This window comes from Lagopus muta, chromosome Z (genome assembly GCF_023343835.1).
Source record: "Lagopus muta isolate bLagMut1 chromosome Z, bLagMut1 primary, whole genome shotgun sequence".
NCBI lineage: Eukaryota > Metazoa > Chordata > Aves > Galliformes > Phasianidae > Lagopus > Lagopus muta.
In genome coordinates, this window is record NC_064472.1 from 48,897,669 (window position 1) to 48,924,204 (window position 26,536).

Consider the following 26,536-nt stretch of genomic DNA (forward strand, 5'->3'; position numbering starts at 1 on the left):
GCCAGAAGGGAGACACCTATCGCAACCACCCTTTTTTCTTGAAGGAAATGGCTGTGATACTGGGGACAGCAAACTAGTCCTAGGAGATCGTTCCAACATGGATGGATATTAATACATTATCGTTTGCATGTCCATTCAGTTCCAGAGCCTCATGCCTGTTGCAAGAGAACATTTGGGAGGGTCATGTAGGCAGGCAGGGAATTTGCCTGCACCCCTGATCAGTAACATGCCTTTCTTCTCTATGTAAGGTGACCTCCATTTACATGGTGGCACAGGGCAGGGAGTCCCTCATCTCTTGTACTATGGTTGGAAGATGCACCTGTTCCAGGGACAATACAATTCTATCAGCCCACCTCCTTCTCTAGCTCCCTGACATTTTTCTCAGCCTGCCCAGCTCCTCCTGAAGAGCTATACATACCCATGCTGATCATTTCTTCTGCCAGTACACACCTGCCATGGATGCACTCACTACTGCAGTCAGACACTGACAGAAAGCTCCTCATGCTTTGCAGCCTGGGTGGTTGCACATTCCTTTGGAAGCTCTATCTATGCAACTGTATCAGTTCCTGTGGCTAGAGAAGCACCAGGATACAGAGGACATAGCTTTCTGCTCAGTAGATATCATGATTGGAACTCTGCCACTGGAAGTCATGCTGATCCCACTAAATGCTCTCCTGCTGTACCTAGGAGCCTCAGTGCTCCTTGGACAGCCTTTTGCACATGCACAGGTGCACCACTGCTCCTGGCCTTGCCCAGGACTTGCAAACTGTTCTCATGATAACTAGCATACCCTGACAGATTTAAATCCTAACAGATTAAGAACAACATAAAGAAAATATTTTGAATGTACTCAGAGCAAAAATGGGCAACTCGCTCAAAACAGGAAGAACTTGTGAGGCTTTTGCCTGCTTCAGCTCATAGATTGAGATTTATTTTATGGTGAAGTCCCACTGGATATTCAGCACATTCCCTGTCATTGAAAAAAGTCACTCTGATGATAAAGGATTTCAAGCCTGGAGAGTCAAGTCTGAACACCAATGCAATGCATTTGTATTTGGAGGCAGAACAATGCAGCAACACCGCACGCATACCAAATCCCATAGCAGATTTATTCTACACAAAGCATGAGAACTCAAGGGAGCTGCTTGGGCCAAAGTAGTAGCACTGCATGTTGAGGCTATGAGGTTGTCAAGCATCAGAGCTAATGGCATCCCTAATGCCTGGTGTTGAGTGGAAGTGTGGTACAGTGCCTAGCACTGTGCTGGACACGGGCTGAGAAAAAGTGCCTGCAGCAGAAGCACTGCTCAATGGTTCCCATCCAAACCAAGCCCCCAAAAAGCTGATGAAGAACACAGAGAAATGAACCAAGGAATTAACATCAGTGTATGCAGATGTAGCAGGCTGCTCTGTCTCTTGGCCAATAGAGAAGATAATTCTATATGCAAAGGACAGTTCTGGAGTGCTGCTGGCTTACCTCAAAGGGCCCTCAGAAAGGAATGCATAAAGTAGAATGTTAAAAAATCCAAAATACTTCATATTTTAACTTCGCAATGAAAATGTTTTATTACATATTAAAAAGCATTCATTTTACATCATGTAGTTTACCAGAAACACATTTTTCACAAGAACTTCTGTATTACTTGAACATTATTCAAAGTAGGTAATTTGTTTATCCCCTTTTATGATCTCCTATGGACTTTTGATGCATCCAGTTTACTAGTACATGAGGAGATGATACAAACCCTTGGTTGTAGCAGACCTATTTCTCCACATTTTCTTCCACCTTTTTGTTGAATGCTTTTTTTTACCTAACATGGGAAAAAGATTTTCTTCCTGTAGCTAGAATTTTTTATTAGAGAATGCCCAGGATGTTCTCTTTGAGCAAATATTTGTTCTTTAATATTTATTGTTCTAGGAAAACATTACGCTTTACAAGACATTTTCAAGGACCAGGCCTACTTGAACTGATTTTACCACTGAATGTGCACAGCAATCTGACACAATTTCATTTACCAAAAAAATAAATCACAACCAGCACTTGAATATTCCAAAGAATTTGATCATTCAACTCTTCTTACGTGTTGCTGAAGGTTTCTGGTAATCTCCTGAATATGTCCTGACCTGGCATATAGTTTTGCAGACACCTTGACAAAGATCTTTCATTTGCTATTTCCTCAGTTGAGGCACCAGGAAAGATCTATGAATAATCCATCAATCCATTCAAGGTGAAGGGGGGGAAAAAAAAAAAGCTTTAACACTTAGACAGCTGTTCATCAGTTGTTTAGAAATAGTAAGCAAAACTGAGGCCAGTAACAGATAAGGAGAAAAAAAGCCCAACAGCTGCTTCTGTCTTGGCTCCTGACATTGCTGGTTAAGTCCGGAATCAAAAGCTACAAGCAAGAGTGCTTCCAAATCTTGCCCCAGAATCTAAGGTAATCCTCTTTACAAAACACGGTTCTTAAAGGATTAAATGAGGGACAGCATACTGAGCAGTTAGGAAAGAAACGCAATTCAGGCTGGTTAAAATACCTGTTGTAGCATTTGCCATAGGAGGAGCAATCAATGGGCATTCTCCCCAGCACTGATTCATAAATGAGATACGGAAAATTATAGTGCTTCTTGGATTAGTATGAATTGTCCCAGTGAGTGTACCTATAGCCTATGCTCCCTGTCACATTTTTCAAAATCCTGCTGATGTCAGCTTTGATGAACATAGAGTTCTAATGCAGAAAAATAAACTTGTAAGGAGCTGTGCTAACCACTTCCACAACTTTTCACCAACACCCTTGTTCTTATTTCCTCGTATTCATGTTTAGGAATGCAAAATCTAAAACCTCAGGAATAGATCTATGGCAATATCCAGCAATTCTCTGTTCTGTCACAGTCCACAAAGTACACTGTAAAGTAAGTCACACTACTCAGTATGTCTCTCAAAAACACTATTCAAAGAATATATTAATATTTATAAAGATGAGGCTACTAGGGCAGCAATAACCACAACCAAGTAGCTGAGTGCTACTTTAATCTTAGTTTTTCAGTCATCACATTAAGCTTTCCATGAGCTCAACTAGTAGTTACTGGAAGCAAGTAATTTTAAGAGTGCTTGGATTTGGTTCCTTGCATATTATCCCCATGCTCCAGCACTGTAAGATTGCACAACCATTAATACAGAATACACAAATCAAAATCTTAACTTTCTGTGCACGAAGACTAACTTCAGCACAAGAGAAAACTTTAAGGGACACGGAGTATTAACTAGAGAAATACATTTTAGAAATTACAGTCTTTTTCCCTTTAAAATACTTTATGTAGCATAACCCACTGCAACAAGTGCAAACGCCAGAAACATTCATTCTTAAATTTCTGAAATAATAGTAGTTATCCTAACACCCATGTATTCAAATATATTTTTCAACTAATTGTACAAGGTTGTTACTACCTTGTTCAGACTTCAAGACTCCAAGAGTCAAAAATATTTTAATTATATCTGCATTAGGAAAGCAATCCCTCCCTGACATTATATATAAAAATAAATTTATCTAGAAGAGAGGAGGAGAAAGTAAAGGAGGTCTATTCAGTATAACGATATTTAAACAGAACTCAAAAGAACCAGCTGCCCAGACATTACAGATTCAACTTCTTGGAAACTCAGAATATCAAATGTTGAAGTTCCAAAGTTCATACAGTCTAAAGTTCATTCAGGACTTAAGACTTAAAATTGGTAAAGCATTTGTAAAAAAGCCCAGGCAACAGTAACCTAACAGCACTTCTGATGCTAGGAAAAAGTTTAATGTGGAATAGAAGTCAGATATTGTTCCGTTGCATTTCCAGTGAAAGAAAATTGTACTGCTGTCATCACAAAATGTCCTTATATCTGACGTAAACAAAAGAAAAATTACAGTTACTCATTGGCAAATAGTTCAGTTACGTAAGATAGTCTATAAGCATAACTTCAGTAAGCTGCAACTGCACTGCAGTTGTAAGAATGCAAACACAAAGTGCCATGTTATCTTTTTAGACAAATCTAACATAATACAAGCTGTAGACATTCTAGTTAGCAGCAATATTACTTTGAAAACCGAAAAAAGGGTGCACATTTTTAAATTTTCAAATTGAAAGCTAGAAACTACTGTAAACCTAATCAGTTGAAAAATTCTTGCATCTTCTTTCGAAACTGAAACATAACATACACGGTATTTTACATATCATTTTTTCACATTGTAACTAAGCACAATTAACATTTATTTTGGCAGTAGAATGTTCATCTCACACGCTAGCTGGGAGCTCCTGTAACATTCTAAACAGAAGATGAAGAGTCATCATCAGGTAGAAAGGAAGCAGAGGAAGCAGCTGCCTCATGAAGAATGGGAGCAAGCACATGGCGACAAACAGGACATGTTCCTGACTATAGAAAAAGAGAAAAAAAGAACAGGTCATTTGCACAGCTCGAATTTCATTCTAGTGAGGAGCTGAAATTTATGATTTACAATGTCTTTCTACGTACTACAAACAGTACTGTCTCAAACTCAAATCAGATTGGACTGCTGAAGGAAGCTAAGAGATATATATCACTTCTGATGAAAACTTTTTTTTCTTTTTTTTGAACACCAGGTATATATATAACAGGAACCCTGCAAGGTGTCTTTGCCACTTTTCAAACACCAAGTCATGGCTCCTGGTGACTATGGATATAAATTACTCTCACTTGATTTAGAATTTGTTTCCACAATGCATAAGAATAATAGCCAGTTATTTCACAGAACACCATTCCACGTTTTCAGTTTCAAACTTTTGTTCTTCCTGTAAGAATGCAAATACTCAAACAAAACAAAGAAAACCCACCAAAAAAACCTGCCAAAAAACATTTACCTTCTGTAACCAAAGAGTGACACAAGGCTTGTGAAACAAATGATGGCAGGGTAGCTCTGTTATGACTTCATCTTTTACATATTCACTGCAACATATAGTGCAGCACTGTTCTTGACCTACAGACATCAAGCAGAAAAAACATTAATATCTTTTAATGTCATTTAATCTTAGATGTAGAAAACTGATATACCAACAGTATCACCAATGATTATGAAATACAATCACATCTCATAGATGTAAAGATTTAAGAGGTAAAGATTCATTTCCCAGAAGTTACGAAAGTTACATTCAGTTCAGTTCAAAATTCAGAAGCTCTTAGTACAGTATTTAAACATACTGTGCAGCTAACAAGGCTGTATCGATGCTATTATAAAAAGTTAAATTTGTTCTTATAAACATAGCAGAAATTAGTTCTTAATTGTTTTTTCCATACCATCATGGTCATCTGTGACAATGATCTGTGGTAGACAATCTATGCTTTCTTTAGTAGCTGGCGGATGGGCCTGTTCAACATCAACTGCAAGAGACTCCAAATGTGCCAGAGCATTCTGAAAAAGGTGAGCAGAGATCAAGTTCTCTTACTCACAAATATAACATTTCATATAAAAACAAATAAGCAAGACAAGGAACCCTGTCAGATCAACCATTACATTCATTTTTTATTTCAGTAATGAAAGAGCAAAAGCTGAAGATCAAAATAGTATCAGATAGTTTCTAAGGCTTCTCAACATATCAGCACAGATGCCCAACTTATTCTCTAATGAATGTTTGTTCATGTTCTAAAAAGAGAGCAAGTAAAATACAATAAACCTTGCCAATATAAAAGTGCCTGAAGAGAAAAGCTCCATTTACGCAGTTTTTGTCTTCAAAACTAGTATTACTCAAGTGAGAAGTAAAAATTGAGTAGCTGGGCTACAACAATCAATGTATGCTTTCAGGAAAAAGCAGGATCCACATATATGTTTCTCATCTGTGTAATGACTTTGCATGATATGCACTTTGAAGTCATCTTATTTGAAACTCAATTATATTTTTCACCACATAAAGCCACTATGACACCAATTATAAAGCAGGCAGATTTGATGTTAATTTACATCATATATTCAACCACATTGTAATGTTTTCTTTCTGCAGGAGAACTTTTCAAAAAAGCAAATACAGCCAATCCAAATTCTAAAAAATGCAAAAGATATACCTCGTCCAACAATACAACAGAACAAACTGAATAGCCACAAACACATAAGCACTGAGTTGATATCATGAATTAAGTACCTGCAGCCTTCAAGTACAACTGTTTCCTGTTCTAATCAGGATGAAATAGCAAATTTTCTGCTAAGAATTTTAAGATAAATTGATATTTTTTTTAGCATCTATCATTTACATCATTTACCCAGTAACAACAAGAACAAATCAGAAAAACACTGGATGACATGTAGACACCTTCAGCAGCCTTTACTCTGGATCTTTTGAAGTTATCAGTCACAGACTGTGAATGTGCCTGCTCTTACCACAACGGCAAGATAGCTCGGGTAGCCATTCCATCTAGTAGCTCTAACACCTACAGTCAAATATTTGCAGTAGCATAAAATCAGCTAGAACTAACAGACAAACACAGCTCCTACTGCCTCAAGTATTCTCATCTAGAAGTTCTAGTTAAAGAGAACCCTGGAACAATTGTCTGTGGTGCAGTATACAACTCTACTTACAAAACAACTACATTCTTCAAACTCCTCAGATCTAACAGCTTAAAGTCATTCAATTCTGCTACAATGGACAACACTTCCTTATTAAGTTGACTTTAGTATTTCTAACGGTATTTTGCCGCAGCTGTGATGGTCTGAGAACATTCTGAAGATAAAAGTACTGCTGTTGATTAGATTAGCTACTACAGCTGGGAAAGCTAAATGAGATCCAAAGCAGATGCAATATTGTGCTAATATCCAATATTAGCGCTACAAAACAGAAAATAATTTACAGAAGCATTATTTGCTTTTTGAAAGCTACATAAAAGAAATATCACAGACGATAAGCCTCACAATGACTCTGATCTTAAACTACACCTTCAGAAAACAAAGCAGACTGAAGGAAGGTCAATTCTGTAACTTGTATAACTTCGCTTTTAAGGCATCATAGGTAACTCCAATTTTCTTCCTCCTATTAAACATGACTGCTTACCACTCCATACTCCACAAACTATATGCTGAATACTGCCAAAGACAGAAGTGGTATAAGCTACAAGGATGTGAGCTTCTCACACCTGTGAATCAGCACTGGAAATATTGATAAATGAAGTCAATAACAATCTGTAGTCTTCTGACTTGTTCTATATTGCTACTGAAATAAACCAAACATAAGCAAGTGACAAATGACAATCAAAAAACCCACTCATAGATAAAATAGATACAGATATATATCTGTATAGATATATAGAAATAGATATATGGAGAAATTTTAGGACAAACTGCTTTAGTACCTGAGTCTTACAGAACATAGCTTGATGTTTTTAATATTTGTTTTTAATACACGTTTGTTTTTTCTCCCCTCCAAATGTCAAAATTGTGATAGATCTCCCTGTTCTCGTTATTCAGAGGTACAGTAAATTTGTTTTGCTGTTTTTTTTTGTTTTTTTTTTTTCCCTGAAAACTTCCTGATCTATACTATACTATGAAAATTGCCACCTGTGACAATGCAACTTCCTAAAGAGTCTACTATTTTAGTTGAAAGAACTTTGTGAGGAGGATTAAGTAAACCAATAACAGGTTGAATAAGCTCAGAGTTTTTGGATAAATTTTTAATGATGCTATAATTAAAAATTTAGCCTAACCTGTTCATCACATCAGAGTAATAGAACAGTATCATGCATACAACGGATTAGGTTGGAAGGGACCTTAAAGATCATCTAGCTCCAAATCCCCTGCTGTGACTCCTTCTATTAGACTGCGCAGAGCTCCATCCAATCTGCCTTGAACACCTGCAGGGATGGAGTTATCTACACCTTCTCTTGGCAACCTGTTCCAGTGCCTCACCACCCCCAGAGTAAGGAATTTCTTTCTAATATTTAATTGAAACCTACCCCTTGTTCTGTCACTACACTGCCTCATAAAGATTCTCTCCTCATCTTTCCTGTAGCAGTGGAGGGCTGCAGTGAGGTCTCCCCAGAGTCTTTTACTCACTAGGCTGAACAAGCCCAAATCCATAAGCTTGTCTTCGCAGGAAAGCTACTCCAGCCCTGTGATCATCCTCGTGGCCCTCCTCTGGACTTGGCCAACATCATCACATTGTTCCTGTGGTGGGGGCCCCAACCTAGACACTCCAGGAGGAATATCATGAGATAGGAACAGAGAGAGACAATCACCACCTTCAGCTAACTAGGTATAATTTTGATGCAGAACAGGACACAATTGGCTTTCTAGGCTATACGAAGACCATTGATGGATCATGCCGAGGTTTTCATCCACCAGTCTTTCTCCACAGAAGAACTTAATCCATTCATTACCCAGTCTGTACTGACAGTGGCAGCTGTCCCAACTGAGGTGCAGGAAATTACACTTAGCCTCGTTGTGCTTGATGAGTTTTGCACGGACCAGTCAAGCTCCCTCTGGATGGCACCCCTTACCTCTCGTGTGAGCCACACCATTCAGCTTGGTGTCATCCACAAACCTGGTAAGTGTACTCAATCCCACTGTCCATGTTGTTGACAAATGTCATGTAATACTGGTCCTAATTCAGACCCTTAAGGAACACCAGTCATGTCTCATCTCCACCTGGATACTGAGCCACTGATCACACTATTTAGAATGCAACCATGCAGCCAATTCCTTATCTATTGAGTGGTCCATCAATCAAATCTACGTCTTCCCACTTTAGAGACAAAGACTTAATTCAGTACTATATCAAGAGCTTTGTAAGTCCAAGCAGACAACACCAGTTACTCCTTCCTTACCTACTAATGCTATAACCCTGCCATAGGAGGCCACCAAATTTGTCAGGTACAATTTGCTTTTAGCTGTCAGCAACAAACTCTGCTTCCTACATGCCATAGCATAGTTTTCAGGAGGACCTGTTCTGTGACCTTGCTGTGTACAGAGGTGAACCTAATCAGCATGTAGCTCTCCAGGACTTTCTTTTCATTCATTTTTCCAAAAATGAGTGTTATATTTACCATTTTCCAGAGGCATGACACTGAAAAGTTGCCAAAGCTTAGATTCCCACATTATTTATACAAACTGAGGGAACATCTCCTTGAGAGCAACCCTGCAGAGAAGGACTTGGGGGTCCTGGTGGACAAGAAGCTGGACATGAGCCAGCAGTGTGCACCTGCAGCCCAGAAGGCCAACTGTGTTCTGGGCTGCATTAAAAAAGGGGTGGCCAGCAGGGAGAGGCATGGGATTGTCCCCCTCTACTCGGCTCTTGTGAGGCCCCATCTGCAGCACTGCGTCCAGACCTGGGGCCACCAGTACAGGAAGGACGTGGAGCTCTTGGAACAGGTCCAGAGGAGGCCACTAAGATGATCAGAGGGCTGGAGCACCTCTCCTAAGGAAAGGCTGAGGGAACTGGGATTGTTCAGCTTGGAGAAGAGAAGGCTCTGGAGAGACCTCATTGTGGCCTTCCAGTACTTGAAGGGAGTGTATGAACAGAAAGGAGAATGGCTGTTTATGAGGGTGGACAGTAACAGGACAAGGGGGAATGGTTTTAATCTGAGACGGGAGGTTTACGTTAGATGTTAGGAGGAAGATTTTCACTCAGAGGTGGGGGTAGTGGTGCACTGGTTGCCCAGGGAGGCTGTGGATGCCCCATCCCTGGAGGCATTCAAGGCCAGGCTGGATGTGGCTCTGGGCAGCCTGGTCTGCTGGTTGGCTAGTACTGCACATAGTAGGGAAACTGAAACTAGATGATCATTGTAGTCCTTTTCAACCCAGGCCATTCTACAATTATATGATTCTATGATTATGAAACATATGATGCAAAAGCATTTCTGATTACCAAGAAGCAAATGAGTTACAAGGTATATCGCATCCATAATGTAGAATCAGACTAAGCAAGACTTAACCAACATGTTTGCCTTAAACCTAGATCTAAATAGAACTAAAACAGTACAACTGACTTTTTTTTTGTTTAAAAACACTGTAAGGCTCCTAAGAACCAACCTAAGCTAGCCTGGTAGCCTAAGAACCAACAGGTATTCTCTTAGAAAGCCATCTAAAACTGTGATAAATACACAGATAATGTAATTGGAGAAGGACACACATATTTGGGTTCAAACAGGGAAAGCTGTTTGAAGGGTAAAATGAAAAATATATGCAAGCAGTAAAATCTGCAAAGTGATAATGAAGAATAGAGAACAAATAGGAAACATATCTAGTGAACAGGAAACATATCATTGTAGAAAAAAAACAAAAGAAACAACTAAGAAAACCAAAACACGTCCATCACCACGTCAAGAATAGATGAAATCACTCCCTTTAGTTCTGGGGAGAGATGAAGAATATAAAATTAGATGACTTTGTTCTTCCTCATGATTGATCTAATTATTATTTCCTTAAAAGAGCTTTCAAGTCTCATCGTCTTGACTTTAGCTCCTAAGATACCCATTATCATGATCTATCTATTTGACACACATATGCATTTAACGAAAACTGCAAAACAAAAAAGGTCGTATTAGATTTTTCACATACTCTATAGAAAAATTGCATTAAAACGTTGTATCAAAAATATCTAGAGAAGACATTTTCAAGAGTCTCTTATCCAAACTTAGAAGTCTTCATTCAGTTTGTTCTTAGTATCATAAAATATGTTTGATAAATTGTTCTAGCCCTCCCAGTGAAAATTCCATATTCCGCATTTCAGACTTCTGACCAGATACTATGATCAGAGTAGAAAAGATAAAGAAGAGGCTTTGTAACATCATGACATATTTAGATCACACATTGTTCTAGTGAAAGATTTCACATTCCTAAATTTGTTGAAGAGTTCTATGAAGAGTTGCTCTGAAAGTAATGCTCCCTATTTTATGATGTTGGCCCACAACATCAGATGCAGATGGTGGTAGTATGGCAGTAAGAGGCTGAACCCTCACACCAATATGTGATCCCATTTTATTGCTAAGGGAGAGATGGCAGCAGAGAGCCGCTCTGACAAAATGGCATCTGACATGAGGATGCGTATGAAGTGAAGGTGTTCCACTGAATTTCTCCATGAGGAAAAATTGGCATTACTCTGGGAGAGATCTATGTACATCTACAATATACAACTACTGGGAAAGTTTGCCTATATGCTGTTCTGAGAAGTGCTACCACAGAAACAAATTTCTAGCCTTTGTTGATCCATTGAATGATAGGGTTGCAACATATTTTATTAACATAGTTTATACAGAACTAGTGATTCATAAGTCATGTTTTCCAGGAAGCAGAAGATACTATATCCTATATCTTGCTGTGATTTGTGTTTTAAGATACAAGCTTACACACAATCAAAATTAATTCTGGACAGATGGACATTTTTTGCTCAATTTCTCTCAGCTTCCAGAAATACAGTATGGTCTAAGAAGCGTTGGGCAATTTAGAGTAATTGTTGCACTTGCTTCCTGAACTATTTGAATAACAACTCTTCACACTGCAGTCTTTTGTAAGTTGCTTGAGGGTAATAATCCTCAAGAGAAAGGATTTTAATTCCATTTAAACAAATTAACAATGTGAAAGTATCACCCTTAAAAGTTACTTTGTAAGCTAAAGTATCAAAGCAAGAAGAACAGTGACAAATATGAACTTAAATGATACTCTATACCGCAGTATTTGGAAGGGGAGGGAGCAAACGGATTCATCAACTGTTATAAAACATCTTGCTATTTCAGACAACACAGATACGTAAAATTTCATAAGGTATTATTTTGTGCCAACAATACAGAAATAAACATCCAGATATTATCAGTGTGTTCCTAAAAGATAGGAATTGAGAACATTAACTCAATTACAAATTTAAGAAGTATCTATATAACAGTGATGCTAATGCATTCCCCTGTAAACTCTCAAAGACTTGAAAACTCTTATTAAGCAACTACTTATTGCTATTCCACCTATGCCAGGCTTCTGTGTCCACCAGTGTCAAAGTTTCAAGCATCCAAATGCTAATTTCAAGCAGTAATACTTTTTAAGAGAATTGGTGCTTCCTCTCATCCAACACCTACAGTGACCTGTAGCACAGCTTCCACAGAATAACTAACTACCTTTGTACTCATCTTCCTGCTTGCCAAGCAAGTCCAATGACACTCAATTCCTTACGACACTGACATAATTACAGCAGCTTCTCTGTCAGCCATGTATACAGTCAACTAGGACTGCATTTACAGGCCAGCTTGAATGAATTTTACACATTCCTTCTGGTAGAATTCAACAATGTTCTTGCACAGAAATGAGGGGAAAAAAAAAATCTCAGAACTGTAATAACCTCAAATCTCCTTTTAACAGTTTAATACATAGATAAAAATGGATGGGATTTTTTTTCCCTTCTCTATATAATTCCTTTCTTCACTGCAAAGGAGGAGGTCAACTTGCTTCTGTAGTTCTGCCTTGTTTGATGTAGTGAGAACTAGCAGGTATTGAAGAGAAATGGATTTTTCCTTATACAACTTGAGAATATTGCTTTTAGAAAAAGCTATCAACAGACCTCCTACATAGCAAGAAGCAGTTATGATGCATCTCCAGATAAGTTAACTAAAGATTAAGATAAAACTAACAAGGTCCTCCAAAACTGGAGAAAACCCTGTGATACATCTACAAAAAAAAAAAAAAAAATGCTGACCTCCCAAATGGTTTGAGATGCACACTAGTAATCTAAGATTAATAACTTCAGGTACAGCCCTTTGAACTCCTTGGAAGCCATCAAGTTCAATCACAAAATTATTGATTTTATCACTATTTGTAAGGCTAAAAAGCTGCATGATTGTTCCACTGACTGTCAGCTTTTAGAAATTTTAGAATTTCCTCAGTATTGTGCCTGCAAGTATACCCTGACACAGTTTGCCCTGTTCACCCCTTTTAATTAAGAGCTAGTTGTCAAGCTCCCTATTGCTATCCCCTAAACTTCACATACAAAACACTCAATTTAATTGTTGCAACACCATATATGTCTACCCATCATTTAACTCGTTTTGGCAGAGAATATCCTGCAGAGAAGACTTCTGGCAAAGCAGAAATTGTCATGTTGCATGAAGCAGAATTTCAGCTAGGTAGCTCTATATTCATTCTGACAGTGACTAATATCATGTAAGTAAAACCAAAAAAAAGCAACAATACTCAGAACAATGGTGGTTTATCCAGTATGTAGTCAAGACAAACAAATCCAATGAAGACTAGTTCTGAGGAATACAAATAGACTTCTATCACTACTCTTAAAAAAAAAACAAAAACACCTGGGATAATCTATGCACACAGTCCTAGGTATGAATTTTCTTTGGGTATGTACAAAATTTGACAACATTTAAGTGATGTATTCATACTTGCAGAAATGCCAATATTTTCATTTTTCCTTTAACAGAAAATAATTGCATATTCTAAAACTAGTTCTAAAGCCAGTGCTGATCAATGACTTCTTGCTCTATATCATTTAGAATAAGTTTAATACCTGTTTTCAAACTTGCAAATTTAAAAGTTCAAAGCAGACCAAGAAAGGCTGTTTTCTAGTCCTTACTGAATCTTTGTCCATAAGTTGACTAAGAATAGCTCCTGTGACAACACCATGGGTATAACACTGAAATAGTCAGAACACCTGTACCATTCTCATGTTTTTCTAATACTGATAAAAAGTTTCCTATCTAATGAAATACTTTTATATCTAATATTACCACACAAAAGAGTACCCTTCAAGTTGAAAAAAAAGAATAAAACTCAGTGATCTGAATATTTGTGTATTAAAATAACAGTGTGCTTTGGTTTTAATTAATACAAAAAGCAACTGCTACGCTTTAATACCTCCATAGCTTGTGCTAGGCGCTCCTCTAGTGCCATATACGTGAAAAACTGAGGATCCACATATGAAATGACTTGAGCAACTCCTACTCCATCACCAAACTCATCCAGCAACCTGAAAAACACAAGTTTGAAACACAGACAATGTGTTGGGAAATGCTTCCTAAGGCAACAGTGACAACATGAAGACTGGATACATTTAGCTGTCTCACACCAATAACACTTTCTTCCCAGGCTCCTGCTGGGCTCTGCCAGAACACACTACTGACCTATGCCCAGCACAGTGGTACAGTCAGTGGTATAGACATCAGAAGATTCTGAAGTGATCTTTTATTGTTGACTACTTCAAAGTAAAAGGGCAAACAGCTCAGCAAATAAATTCCATGTGTATTCTATTAGGTTCTTTTAAAAATTGTTGTTCAGATTATATTTTCATCATATGTCAACATTTCACAGCTTAACAACCAGGGATCAAATTTTAAAATGGGCATGGCAAAACTGTTACTCTCTGCATATGAAGAACAGGAAAAACATACTATTAGAGAAACATTCTTGTTTCTATTCTGATTAGTTAAGCAACTTGCCAAAGCTGATAAATCAGTTTATATCCATTTACCACAATTTCCTTGTTAGCTTGCTGAAGTACTTGCTTGTCCCTGTAACACAATGCACTTTATTTCAACATGGACTTCCACACGTTAGTCCCTTCTGAGTTTTTTGACAATATAACAACACTTATACTGTCCCTTTATGAAGGCACATCTACGCAGCAAACTTTTAATACTGCCAGTAATGAGAAGAAAAAAAGCTTTAAGCCTTTCACTGAGAAGCATTCAGTCTGGCTTACTTGCAATTTAAACAAACACAATGTGTTACTCTAGGATTAGGTTGTGCAAGTGGTTCTGATAACTTTCTTCCTGTCATTTGCAGGGCTTTTCTGATAAATATATCACACTATTCTTCAGCAATCTAAGGACAAAGAAAATATGAGTGAAGTATTCAAAATCACAAATGAAGTTAGGTAAGCACATAGCATTTCTAAGAGAAATAAGGTATGTATTACAATGTCTAACTTACTTCAGCTGCAAAGAAAGAGAAAGTTGCACTGACTTGAAGGTTGACTACATTCATAGCACCTTGTTTTTGTTTGTAATACTCCTGCTATACTTACTGTCTTGAAAATCAATTGAAAAATTAAACACATCCCTCAAATGTGTCCTAGTATGTTCTCATACACAGCCTCATTTAACAGATCTACACCTGCCTTCTAGAACAAAGATACCTGTGTGCATTTAGACATCTTACATAGCAGAAGTAACCAGTCACCACAAACTCTCTAAAATGAACACAGAAAACCATAAGAGGCATACATACCTCCACTCCACATCCAGGTCCTCACTCATACTGGAGTCATCCTCAAGGTTGTTGTTTCCATCCAACATAAAGAATCCAGGATGCACAAAATCACTAGATGGGTCGTTTTCCTCATCACTGCTGCTTTCTATTTCTTCATGATACTGTAACCAAGGAATTTCACCTTCCTCCAAAAACGTTTGCACCCTTCAAATTAATAAGAGAAAAAAACATATGTTCCCTTCAAATAAATTAATGAATAGACAAAGCTAAGAAGTTAGGACAACTTCCAAGCATTTGCAAGCAAGAGAGGATACAAATACTATATCAAGGGTTGCACCTATGTATTTCCCAGAGACCTCAACTAGAAATTTAACATTTGCTTTCAGAAAAAGAAAAAAAACAACGTAACTTCTCAGTGTTATCAGTTGGTCCATCCAGACTTTGAACTTACTAAAACCCACGATGCTGTAACAGAACTACTTTCACAGTGCTCAAGGTCAGCCATGTAAGCTGCTTGCTCAGCAATTTCCCCAGTACAGGCAGTATCCCTGTCAGGGCTACCAAACTTAGTTCTAAACATTTTCTTATTAATCGAAGTTTTCAAAAATCTAAAAGTTAAAGGCTCTCAACACCCTGGAGCAGCCTGCCATGAGGAAGCTTGACCTAATTGCCAAGAGATCACTTGTAAGAGAAGCCATGTGTTGGTCCTAGATTCTCCAGAGGATAAATGGCTAAAGGAATTAAGAATACTGCTTTTCTTATCAAAGAGCAAATAAATAGGAATTGTGTTAGAAATTAATACATTTGCAGGTTGTCCACATCACAGAAAACTAAAGGATACACAGTTCTATTGCTGTTGTTCTGAAACAGATTAGTTTTCACGATGTTTTCATAAAGCCATTCTAATTCTTAAGCCCTCAAGAGACAGCAATGCTAACAAAGCAGTAACAGATTTAGACCACTTGGTGCTAGCTGCTGTATGCCCATGAGCAGAACCAGCAGAAAAAATACTTAGCCATGACTTGTTGCTTTATAAAGACCCAAACTAACAATCTAAGGTCAATATTAGATACTTAGAAAAAAAATTCCTTTTTTAACTTTCGTTAAAAAAAAGTAAAAAGAGCAAGCTCTCATCAAGCAAATGTTTCAAATTCACTTTAATCACTTACAGGAAAATAAAGAAAAGAAGAAATAAAGAACAGCTGTTCCATTCACTGGAATATGAAAAGCAGTGGAAAACAATAGCTTTGCAAGGAGTACTATGCAACATCAGAAGATGTGTGTAAAGAGACATGCTATATAATTAGCTTTTCTAATCTGCCTTTTTTGAGTCAGTACACCATTACCCCTATTGACACTAATCTCTTATTAGTATTAATGCCCTCTTATTATTTCTATATCTTTCACAAAATAGCCAGCGCTACTTGTATGACAAGTCATTTTATCCTATTTTAAATGTGTACATCAAGTTGACCATGTAGTTGTCCATAAATAATTATTCCTAAGATAGGAACTATTTTTAGAATTTGTTTTTTCTGCTTAGTGTCACGTGGCTACTGTGATACTGCCATCAGAACTTACAGGAACAAATTAAATGAAAATAAAGACATACCCTCCATGGAAGCAAGGGTCTGCATTCACTCCTATACCGCTGCTGCTGCTCAGCACTTCTGCTTCATGTTCCTCCTTGCCTGGGACAGTCTCCCAGCTCTCATCACTTGAGGACTGGTCTTTTTCTGCAGCAGCAAAACAGACTGGCCCAGTTGCAGGCCATTCTCCATCACTACACTCTGAGCTGTAATGTAAACAAGGCAGGATGTGGATTTAAACACTGCTTTATGGGAAAGAAAACATGCATAAAAACATTCTGTGTCTTTGTGCTTTTGTATGAAGATTTCTTTCCAGCATAGAAACTCTCAGGGACAATTTTATGGTACCTATAAATATAGATATGTATGTAGGATTCATTCAAATCTCTCTCTTAAAAGGAAAAAAAAAAATAAAATCTGTCCACACTACCTAGTGGTAGTATTTTCTTCTTCTCTCTAGACATTAGCAAAGCACAAACAACATCTCAGAAATACAAGTCCACAGCCCCAGATGCACCTTCTCCTACCAGCACTCTGATACATAGAAAACCAATGTTCGCTTAGCAAATATGCAGAAACGTTAGCTTCACATCTCAATTACACAAAACATTAAGCAGAAGTTCTGTCAATCTCTAAGCCATTCACAACAGTCCTTTCTCAGTTCTCTTCTTTAAACTGCACAAGGTTACAATTGATAGATTACCGACAATCATTTAACCCTTAGGCTTTAGCAGATCAGTGATAGGGAGTTTTTCAAAAGACAATAAATACATCCTATGTCATACCAACTAAGGTTTAACATTCCAGTACTTTCCCTCCTCATATCTAAAAGTTAGTTAAGTATACTGTAAGACTAACCTAGAGCCTCAGAACTATTCCTTCAGTGCTCTCTATTTCACAATCCAGTAATGATTACCAACACAGATTACAGTAACAAATACTGTTCTGAAAGTAACAACTCCTATTTTTTAATGTTGGTCTATGACATCAGAGGCTGATGTTGGTGCAGTAGGAGGTTGAACCCTCCCACGAATGTTCCATTGCATTTTGCTCTGTGTGACAGATGGCAACAGATGGCAGCCTGACAAAATGGCATTTGACATGGGAGCGCATATGAAGTGAAGAACTGTCAATGGATTTCTCCACGCAAGGAAAAATGGCACTCACTGTCATTCATCAATTCTCGCTCAACATTTATGGAGATGAAACAGTGGACAGGAGCACAGTGGTGGGTAGTGCATCTCAGCAGTGGTGAGAGTGATGTGATAGACAAGATGGACAGCTATACACATCTGTTGGACTATGAAATGATGAGTATCTCAATCAACTCATCCACACAGATCAGTGGATTACAACCAGCAAACTGTACACAGAGTTGAACAACAGTTTCAATTCATTGGAAACAATGGTGGCACAAAACATGGGTCCCGCAGATGCTCACACAGGAGCAGAAAGAACACTGGATGCGAATTCGTTAGGATGTATCAACCCAATACAAAACTGAAGGTGACAGTTTCCTAGACTACATTATTATCAGTGAAGAGATGTGGTGTCATCACTATTACTGGGAATCAAAAGAACAGTCTATGGAGTGGAAACGTGAATTTCTTATCAAATAAAAAGTTCAAGATGCAGCCTTCAGTGAATTAAAAGCACTGTACTGCCTTTTGGGATAGGAAAGAGGTGATCCTTCTGGATTTCCTGAAAATGAGGAAAAAAACTTCCACATTTTCCTAGTAATAATGCCATGAGAACAGCTGTAAAATAGTGAGCACAGCATGCAGGTCTTGTTCACCACTAGTGAAAATGCACAGCTAATAGAGATGACTACTCTGAAAAAAACAGTGTTTTGCAGCTGAGAATTTCAACATCAAATAGTGTAGTGTGCTCTATCTGTTGTAGTTTCCATGGAAATAAACAGGAGGCATTACTTTCAGAGTCACCTACTTATTATTATATTGGTAGTCATATGGTTCCAATATAATTCTACTCTGAATTTATATGTACACGGATTTTAAAGTTCTAATTGAAAGGAAAGCAGATGTGCCTACAGACATTAATAGCAAACAAAATAAGAACAGCATATGATGAATTTCAAAATTTAGGATTTAACAAAGCCAAATTATGCAGAGATGCAGACCTTCATTTAATGATTACTGAGCTATAAACTTTTCATTTGCCAAAATGTGAGACATTAGCTTAACACAGACTTTACCTGAACAGTCACCTAGCTGACCTGGTCTCTGCCATGCTATCCAACGCCATGGTGTGGGAGCTAAAGGACAGCTCTTCATTCCACCATCAGAAGCATAATTCAGTTAGAAATAATTAAAACAAAACAAAACTTTCCTGACCCAGTTCTTATGACCTAGTCTACAATGCTTGGAAAAACACCAAAATCATCACATTATAGTACAGTAATGTAAAGTGCCATTTCTTTAGATTATTTTAGAGAGTTGAAAGAGAACTGAAAGGAGGACTTGGCATTTTGCTATTTGATTATGTTCTGAAATTGAGCTACTGTGTTCCATGTGCTAACAAATTATGCAGATTTGTATATTACTTACACATCCAATTCAACCCAGCACAGATACAAAAATGGAACTTTACCTGTCTTCATTCCTGTGGGATACTGATAAACGTCTGCTGCCATCTTCAAACTCATCCCAGAAACTGCTATCATCTGGCAAATCTTTTTGTTCTTGAACTGATGTATTTCTTCTTAGGTCTAATTTTGTGTGGCTTTGAAGACCACTGTACCACTTGGAATCAAATAACATATTGGAGCTCAATTTTTCTTCGTCATTTCTGAAGGGAAACTCAGCACAGCCCTGCTCGATTTCATCAATTTCACCTTCCCTCTTAGAACTGCTTTCTTCTTCATTATTATTCGGAAGCTTCTCTCTATCCAAATGGCTTGTGGGGTTTAGTTTTCTTATTTTAGGTCTCACTATTAGTTCAGGTGAATCTTCCTGCTCAGCCTCCTCATCACTGATATTTAATTCACTACAAGTTGTTACACAGGTCCTGTTTTCAATATTCACTGTATTTACCAGCGGCGTTTCATAGCTGGCACCACTCAGGTTACTTTCCAGTATGGCTTGATCTTCAGCAGATTTTTTGTATGTCTCATTGTTTGGATGGGTAAAGTCTGAACCTGTGCTAAAACATCTAGTTAAGGGCACTGGTCCTATTTCCTCACAACATTCTCTATAAACTCTGTCACTGAGAGTAGATAATTGGGACCGTAAATGCGTAAGAGATTCTACATCCTTTTCTAACTCAGAAACTATGTTATCTAATGTCTCCTGAAGCACACCTGCTTCTTCTCTCACCAAGCAAAGTTGGCCTTGACCATCATCATCTTCTCCATCACTGCTATCTGGCTCATAAGAGTCAATGTTTACAAAAGCTATTCCATTGCAACCATTCAAATCATCACACTCTCCAGAAGCATATTTTGCGAGGTCCTCTGAATTTTTATCAGGGCTCGTAACGTTTCCTGAGATCTGGCTGCCTTCTACACCATACGAAAATGGTGAAGGGTTTGCCTCAGAAGTTTGCCTGAACACAGCTTGGCAAACGGGTTCTCCAGTTCCAATATTTTCTAACTGAGGCTCATCCAATAAGCCTGAAGAAACTTGAACCAATGGTCCCGAACCTTCAAAGAAAATTGTAAGAAAATACAGCTCAATAATTGAAAACAATGGGTAATCTCACTTACAAAACCAGCTCATGAAAAAAGGGTAGTTCATTGTAAATGCAATTTATGATGGAGAAACATTTAGCAGAGATGTAGTCATTCTTCATTAATATAGTTTATAGAAATGAGAATGTAAATAAGGCTAAAGAAATAAATTTAAATGATTCGAGTTCGGCTCAGCCTTTGACAGCACAAACCAAATACTAAAGAATAAACACGCTCATAAGAAGTACCTTTACTCTGTTCAGTTAAAAGGAGATTTTAAGATGAGAAAAGAAAATGACACTAGAAGCTTTAAAAAGCTGCATATGTCTTTCCATATGTTAAAATTGGACTACTCATTTGTTAACTAGCTGAAATGTGCCTCCTGCCACACTCAAATAAAGCCACTTATTGCTATCATAAATTATGTACTAACAACACTATATTTTGTGCATGCAGCTGTAAATGCTACTCTACATAAGGAGAAAATAATAGCAGGAATGAACACAGAATTTACAGTTTGTAGTAACCATAACCATGGATTCCATCTGGTTATATTAGGCACCTCTTGCATAAAGATACAATAAATATTGAACTCAGCAAGAGTTAAAGAAGGTAAAAAAAAAAAAAAAAAAAAAAAAAAACATTCTGGTACTACCACAAAATTAATGCTTAGTTTGAGTTATCTGTAAGTTCCATGCTGTTTCTGAACACACAAATAGCTTGCATAACTTGATGCAAGTACTTGCAAATTTTAGGTTGGTATTAGGGAACTTAGAAACTTCATTAAAAAAGAAAAAAATAAGAAATGCACAGTTACAGGTAGGGAATCCATAAGAGGTTATTTTAAACACAGGCAGACTTAGGACACTCAGGATGTAAAATAAGCTTCCCATGATTTAAAAGGAAAAAAAAAAAAAAAAAGAGGTAAGAAGAATCACTGAAGCAAAAAAAAAAAAAAAAGGGGGAGGAAATTGTTCAAGTCGTATCAACAGAAGATAAATTTTTAAAGTCTTATACGAGCTTAAAATAATTTCCACTGCAACTACGCTGAGGTCAAAGATATCTTATTTGATCAATGATATGTCAAATATTTCATAGACTTGTTCTGCTGCAACAAATTTTCTTCCAAATGCGACCTGTAACAAATGTCTTTCAAAAAAGGCAAAATAATGGGATTCTATCGTATGATTATACAACTGGTTAGGACACATTAACTTATTCATACCTTCTTCAAGCAAAATTGAAATCTAAAAATTCTTCAGTTTGCTTTAAGTGTAATTTACACATATGTATCACTTATGTGGATATGTGGATACCCTCTTCCCTTTTCTACACTTCCCTATGTGCCTTCCCACCCCAACCCCTACACACCACAGTTTGCAATAAAACGGAAAACACACACATATATGTACATACATAAAGAAATCTGTTCCTGAACGTCACTCAATTCTAATCCTTCATATCCTCCATTGTGTTGGTGTTGATTTCCATCTTGACTATTCAAAGATGGTCTAAAACTGACATAAGCATGTCTTCTTCCATATCTTCTACCTGTAATAGTCTGATACCCTCCTGTTGGCTTTGGCCATGCAGGTTTGCCAGATTCTTGACCCATTGCTGCATGAAATTCTAGAGGAAGGAAACAAAAAAGAAGGAACAAGCAAACAAAAAGAAGATTGTATTAGACAACAATGCATCTTCTACAGTTTTAATCCTCTCCAAAACTTTTTTAATTTTTTTTTTAAAGCAAGGAATTTCTTGTCTACAAAGCTTTGAAATTCACAAATGCACAGCTGTTAAGAACTTCAGGTGCGCAGCGCATATATGAAAACATATAACAGTTACAATTTTGATCTACACTAAATATAAACAAGGCCAACCTTGCCCTCACCTTAACAAGTTTGTGATAAATAACACACACCTCATAAAAACAACTGAAGCTAAGTCCAGGTGCCACAAGACCTCCTATCCTCTTTGAAAGCAACTTTTTCTGTGTCTCATGGCACAGAAGACGTTTACAAAAACTGTAACAGAAAAGCCTTCAGCCACATAGGGCTATATATACGCATGGTTGCTATTACTGCAGTAGTATGCAATATTGATGGGTCATAACACTTATCAAGAAAACATGGTTTAAGAGCTACACAGGAACTTGAAAAACAGTGTGAGAAAGCTGCCAACATTGCAATGAAGAGACTTTCTAACACAATTGTAGTATAATCTACAAATAATCTAACATAAGAACTCACATCCTAAGGATTGTACAAATTAGTAGTCCAGATTTCAGATATTCAATGGCTTTCTCATCTCCCTCTATGTCACTTTCAATCTGTACTATATTATTTTCTACTCTCAAAAGTCACTAAATTGAAATGGAGACACATTAAATGTAAAGAGAATAAATTTTGCAACCATCAACATAGTTCCTGATCAAAAGACGCAACTGCATATGTCCTAACTGTCCAATAGGTTGGGTTTTTTTTTTTTCTTTTTAAACGGGCATTGCTTTTGAAGTTGTTATTTTGCTGGGTCTGATAAATAGGAAGCTACCCTTACTGCTATCTACTTAACATGAATCAAAAAATAAAAGAAAAGCAGCAAGTATTTGAGGGGGAGAACTATGCTTACAAAAGTCAATACAGAAGCTTTAGCTCATGGGCATCCAACCTTACGGTTTGCCTGGGCTGCACTGAGTGAAGAGAAAAAAATCCTGGGGCAAGAATATGTAGGTTGTTTCAACAGTAAATATATTTTATATTTATATATATCCTATATATTTCCATAGAAACAACAACAGATACAAAGAACACAGTAACATTATTTGATAGAGGAAATTCTCAGCCACAAGACTATTTTTCAGCACAGTCACCTCCATCAGCTGTGCCTTTTCATCAGCAGTGAACCAGCCTCACTGCTACACTAGCAAAAATCTGAAAAGTGTAAGTAACTCACTGTTGCTGTTGCCACTGCTGAAACATGTCACCTACAGCCTCACTGAGCTCACATCTACCACTTAGTTTCCATAAATATTCAGAAAGTTTCATGAATGCCAATGGCTGCCATTCCATAGGGGAATTCAGTGACACACCTTTTCTTCATACATACTTCCATGTCAGATGCCATTCTGTCAGATTGCTTCTCTTCTGCCATCTGACACATGGCAACAAAATGCAAAAAAAATTGGTGGGAAGGTTCAACCTCTTCTCCCATATCCACCAGTGCCCGCCTCTGATGTGGCATAAAATATAATAAAATTGGAGGCATTACTTTCAGAGCAGCCCTTGGAAAATATGGAATGTAGTTAATATGTATAAGTAACAAAGCTTACTTTAATTTTTAACATTTCTTATTAAAATAAAAGCAGAGCAACAAAAACATAAAAACAGTGGGATATTTCATTTTGCTTCTTTGCAACTAACGCAACAGCCTGCTTCAGCATCAGCAGTTGCAATTCTCAGGGAGTTCTCCAAGTATTTGTCAGCAATTTTTGATGAAATTTTACTCTTCCTGAACTTCATCCCATGTTTACCCTTGTTGTTCACAAATGCACATGCTGCCAACAAGCGGTGATATGAATAAGGTGTGATTGTAAAGCGTGTGCTATCTCTTTCTTGTTAGAGAGGGCTTATGAAAGTCCAACAAAGACATGATCACATTTTGAACTGCCACTCTATACATTGTCTGTAGGTAATGTAGTTATGTCGACTGAAAATGGAGTTGCAAATACATTTAAAAATTGCTGATTTTTTTTTTTTTTTTTTTGGCAATCTTGAAACCAGTTATCAAATTCTGTCACCAAAGCAGAAAGCAGGGCTGCTTTTAGCCCATGTATGACAATGCACACAATTATTTGCCATAAGTTGAGTCAGCACTGCACCGTGCCTTCTCTGTGTCCTGCGTACACAGAGCCGATCACACACTGATTTGTGGTTGCTGTGAGTGATGGGTGTGAGCCCAGAGCCAGGTAGGGTTGTTCAGTGGGGCAGAACCACGACCATGATGGCACAGGGCAGGCGATGGCTACAAGGAGGGACTTGGCAGTATGCAGCCCACAGCCCAGATACGACAACTTTAGCTGAAAAGCAAATAGAAGTATCTACTTATTACAAGGTACAGTTTCTAGTAGAAGCTGTAGAAGCTAAGTTCAGACACAGCCTCCTACAAGAATTTGTCTATAGTCGCCAGCATGGAAACTCCAAAAGCTTTTCCTAGCAACTGCACTTCAAAGTTCTGTGAAATACGTTCAAATACTTCCTGTCTGATCTTCCCCACAGCAAAAACAAACAAACTAAAAAAAAAAAAATCAACAATGAGACAGAGAACAATAGTGGAAAATGTAAGGCCTCAAAAAATAGGCAAGCTTCTAGAAAATAAGAATATTTTTTTTGCTTGATAACCAGGAAAAAGTTATGGGTGGAGTAAATGAAAGAAAATTACACACACTATAACATCTCTCACAGGAGTCTAAAGTATTTGAGTTTTATTCCCAGGTGAATTTACAGCAATAATAAAGATATTTGCAGCACTCAAAATTGGAAAGCAAATAGTTGCAATTCAATTACTTAGAACTGCAATATTACACTTAAGTGTAACATAAGGAGTTAATTTAATCTTGTCAGCTTCACTTTTTTTGATCTTTAGCCAATTCTAAAAAGCATTTACTACAGTGATGTTGCTATAACGTAAAACATTAAATCTACAGCTCTAAATCTCCTCTGGAATGAATAATCCTACTTATCTCTTCTTTCCACTCTTCTCCCAGCACATGAAGTGTCTCCACAACCATGGCCCAGTTCCACAAACACTGCATAAGTTCAAACACGTCTATCACTAGCAGCAGTGTCACAAAACTGCTAATTTCTACAGAGTCGGGATACAGATCAACCAAACCTCTATAGAAGATAAAAATGAGCGGGTAGCGATTTTCATCTACCTCTGTAGTTTGATACGTACAATCTTTTTCTTTTTAAATTACATGTATTTGTCCACAGCTGTTCATACCACATTGAACAACAGAAGCTAAAATGGTAAATTCATCATTAACTATGCTATTCCTTCAATTCTTTTCAAACGCTGCTGTTAGAAAGAAAACAACCCTGTATCATCTTTGCCAAAACAATCTCTGCAACCAATGCAACAATAAAAAAAAAAAGTGGGAGGGGAGGAACTGACAATTTTCTTAATTAATCAACCAGTTAATATCTTCAGTAAGTCAATCAGCAAGTTGCGTTTATTCAAGCAAGCTCTGAATTGTTCAATTTCCACAGATTATAATATGATTGGTAAGCAGAGTGCCAGAGGGAGATGACAGTAAGCAGTCACATCCTGACAACTTATAGAGCAAAACCCAACTGTTAGATTGTTAAATCAGTACAGCAAGACAGAAGTCAGCTCTCAAACATGCTAACAAAACTTGTTGAAATAGAAAGTAAAAACACAATGTAACTCCTTAATTCTTAATTCATCAGTGTTCTTCACAAACAGATGCCCACTCGGGAGAGTCAAAATTTCTGAATACAAACATTTGGATTTTTTTTGTTGTTTTAATGTTCACAGCTGTTTAGACCTTTAAAGTTGCATGCGATGCTTTTTCTGTTCCAAATAATTCTTTCACATTAGGAGCATTCATCTTGTATTCAATTATTGTTAAAAGATGCTATTCTGCCCTGGAAGAAGTTCATTAGATTAAACTAGTGAAAACTTCTACCTTTTACTGAATATTTGGATTTCACATTTGGATTAAGGGAAGAGATGACTTCTACCTAGATAACAAATGTGAGTAGGCACCACGCATTTATTCATCTGCATGCCTGAAATGGGCAGCAATTAGGCATCTAAATCCAGAGATCAGTCAACAAGCAACTCTTTGATAAACAAAGTTCTCAAGATACAGAATATCTTCTCTCTACTTCTGGTAATCTCCCATCCTTAGCAGTGGGCATCATTCTGCCCGGCACACAAAAGCTCAATTTACTCAGCCTGCTCAAAGAACTGCCAGCACCCGCTGATAGGACAGACTTATGCAAGAGAGATGACACATTCTCACAAAAGCCAAGGCCTGAATGAAAGGA

The 26,536-nt window shown here is 37.5% G+C and overlaps 1 protein-coding gene across 4 annotated transcripts in view; it reads right to left on the reverse strand.

The window, feature by feature from the left end:
- Positions 1–1,543: 1,543 nt before the first annotated feature.
- The window catches only part of PJA2 (praja ring finger ubiquitin ligase 2), a 293,785-nt gene continuing 268,792 nt past the window's right edge, over positions 1,544–26,536 (reverse strand). For all 4 annotated transcript variants that reach the window (XM_048931373.1, XM_048931371.1, XM_048931372.1 and 1 more), the window contains exons 2-9: positions 21,882–22,094; positions 19,388–20,438; positions 16,801–16,983; positions 15,207–15,392; positions 13,836–13,947; positions 5,303–5,417; positions 4,870–4,985; positions 1,544–4,405 (exon numbers count right to left, since the gene is read on the reverse strand). In XM_048931373.1, coding sequence (XP_048787330.1) covers positions 4,298–4,405; positions 4,870–4,985; positions 5,303–5,417; positions 13,836–13,947; positions 15,207–15,392; positions 16,801–16,983; positions 19,388–20,438; positions 21,882–22,080 — 2,070 coding nt within the window. In that variant the 5' untranslated portion in view covers positions 22,081–22,094 and the 3' untranslated portion in view covers positions 1,544–4,297. The remainder of the gene's footprint in view (positions 4,406–4,869; positions 4,986–5,302; positions 5,418–13,835; positions 13,948–15,206; positions 15,393–16,800; positions 16,984–19,387; positions 20,439–21,881; positions 22,095–26,536) is intronic.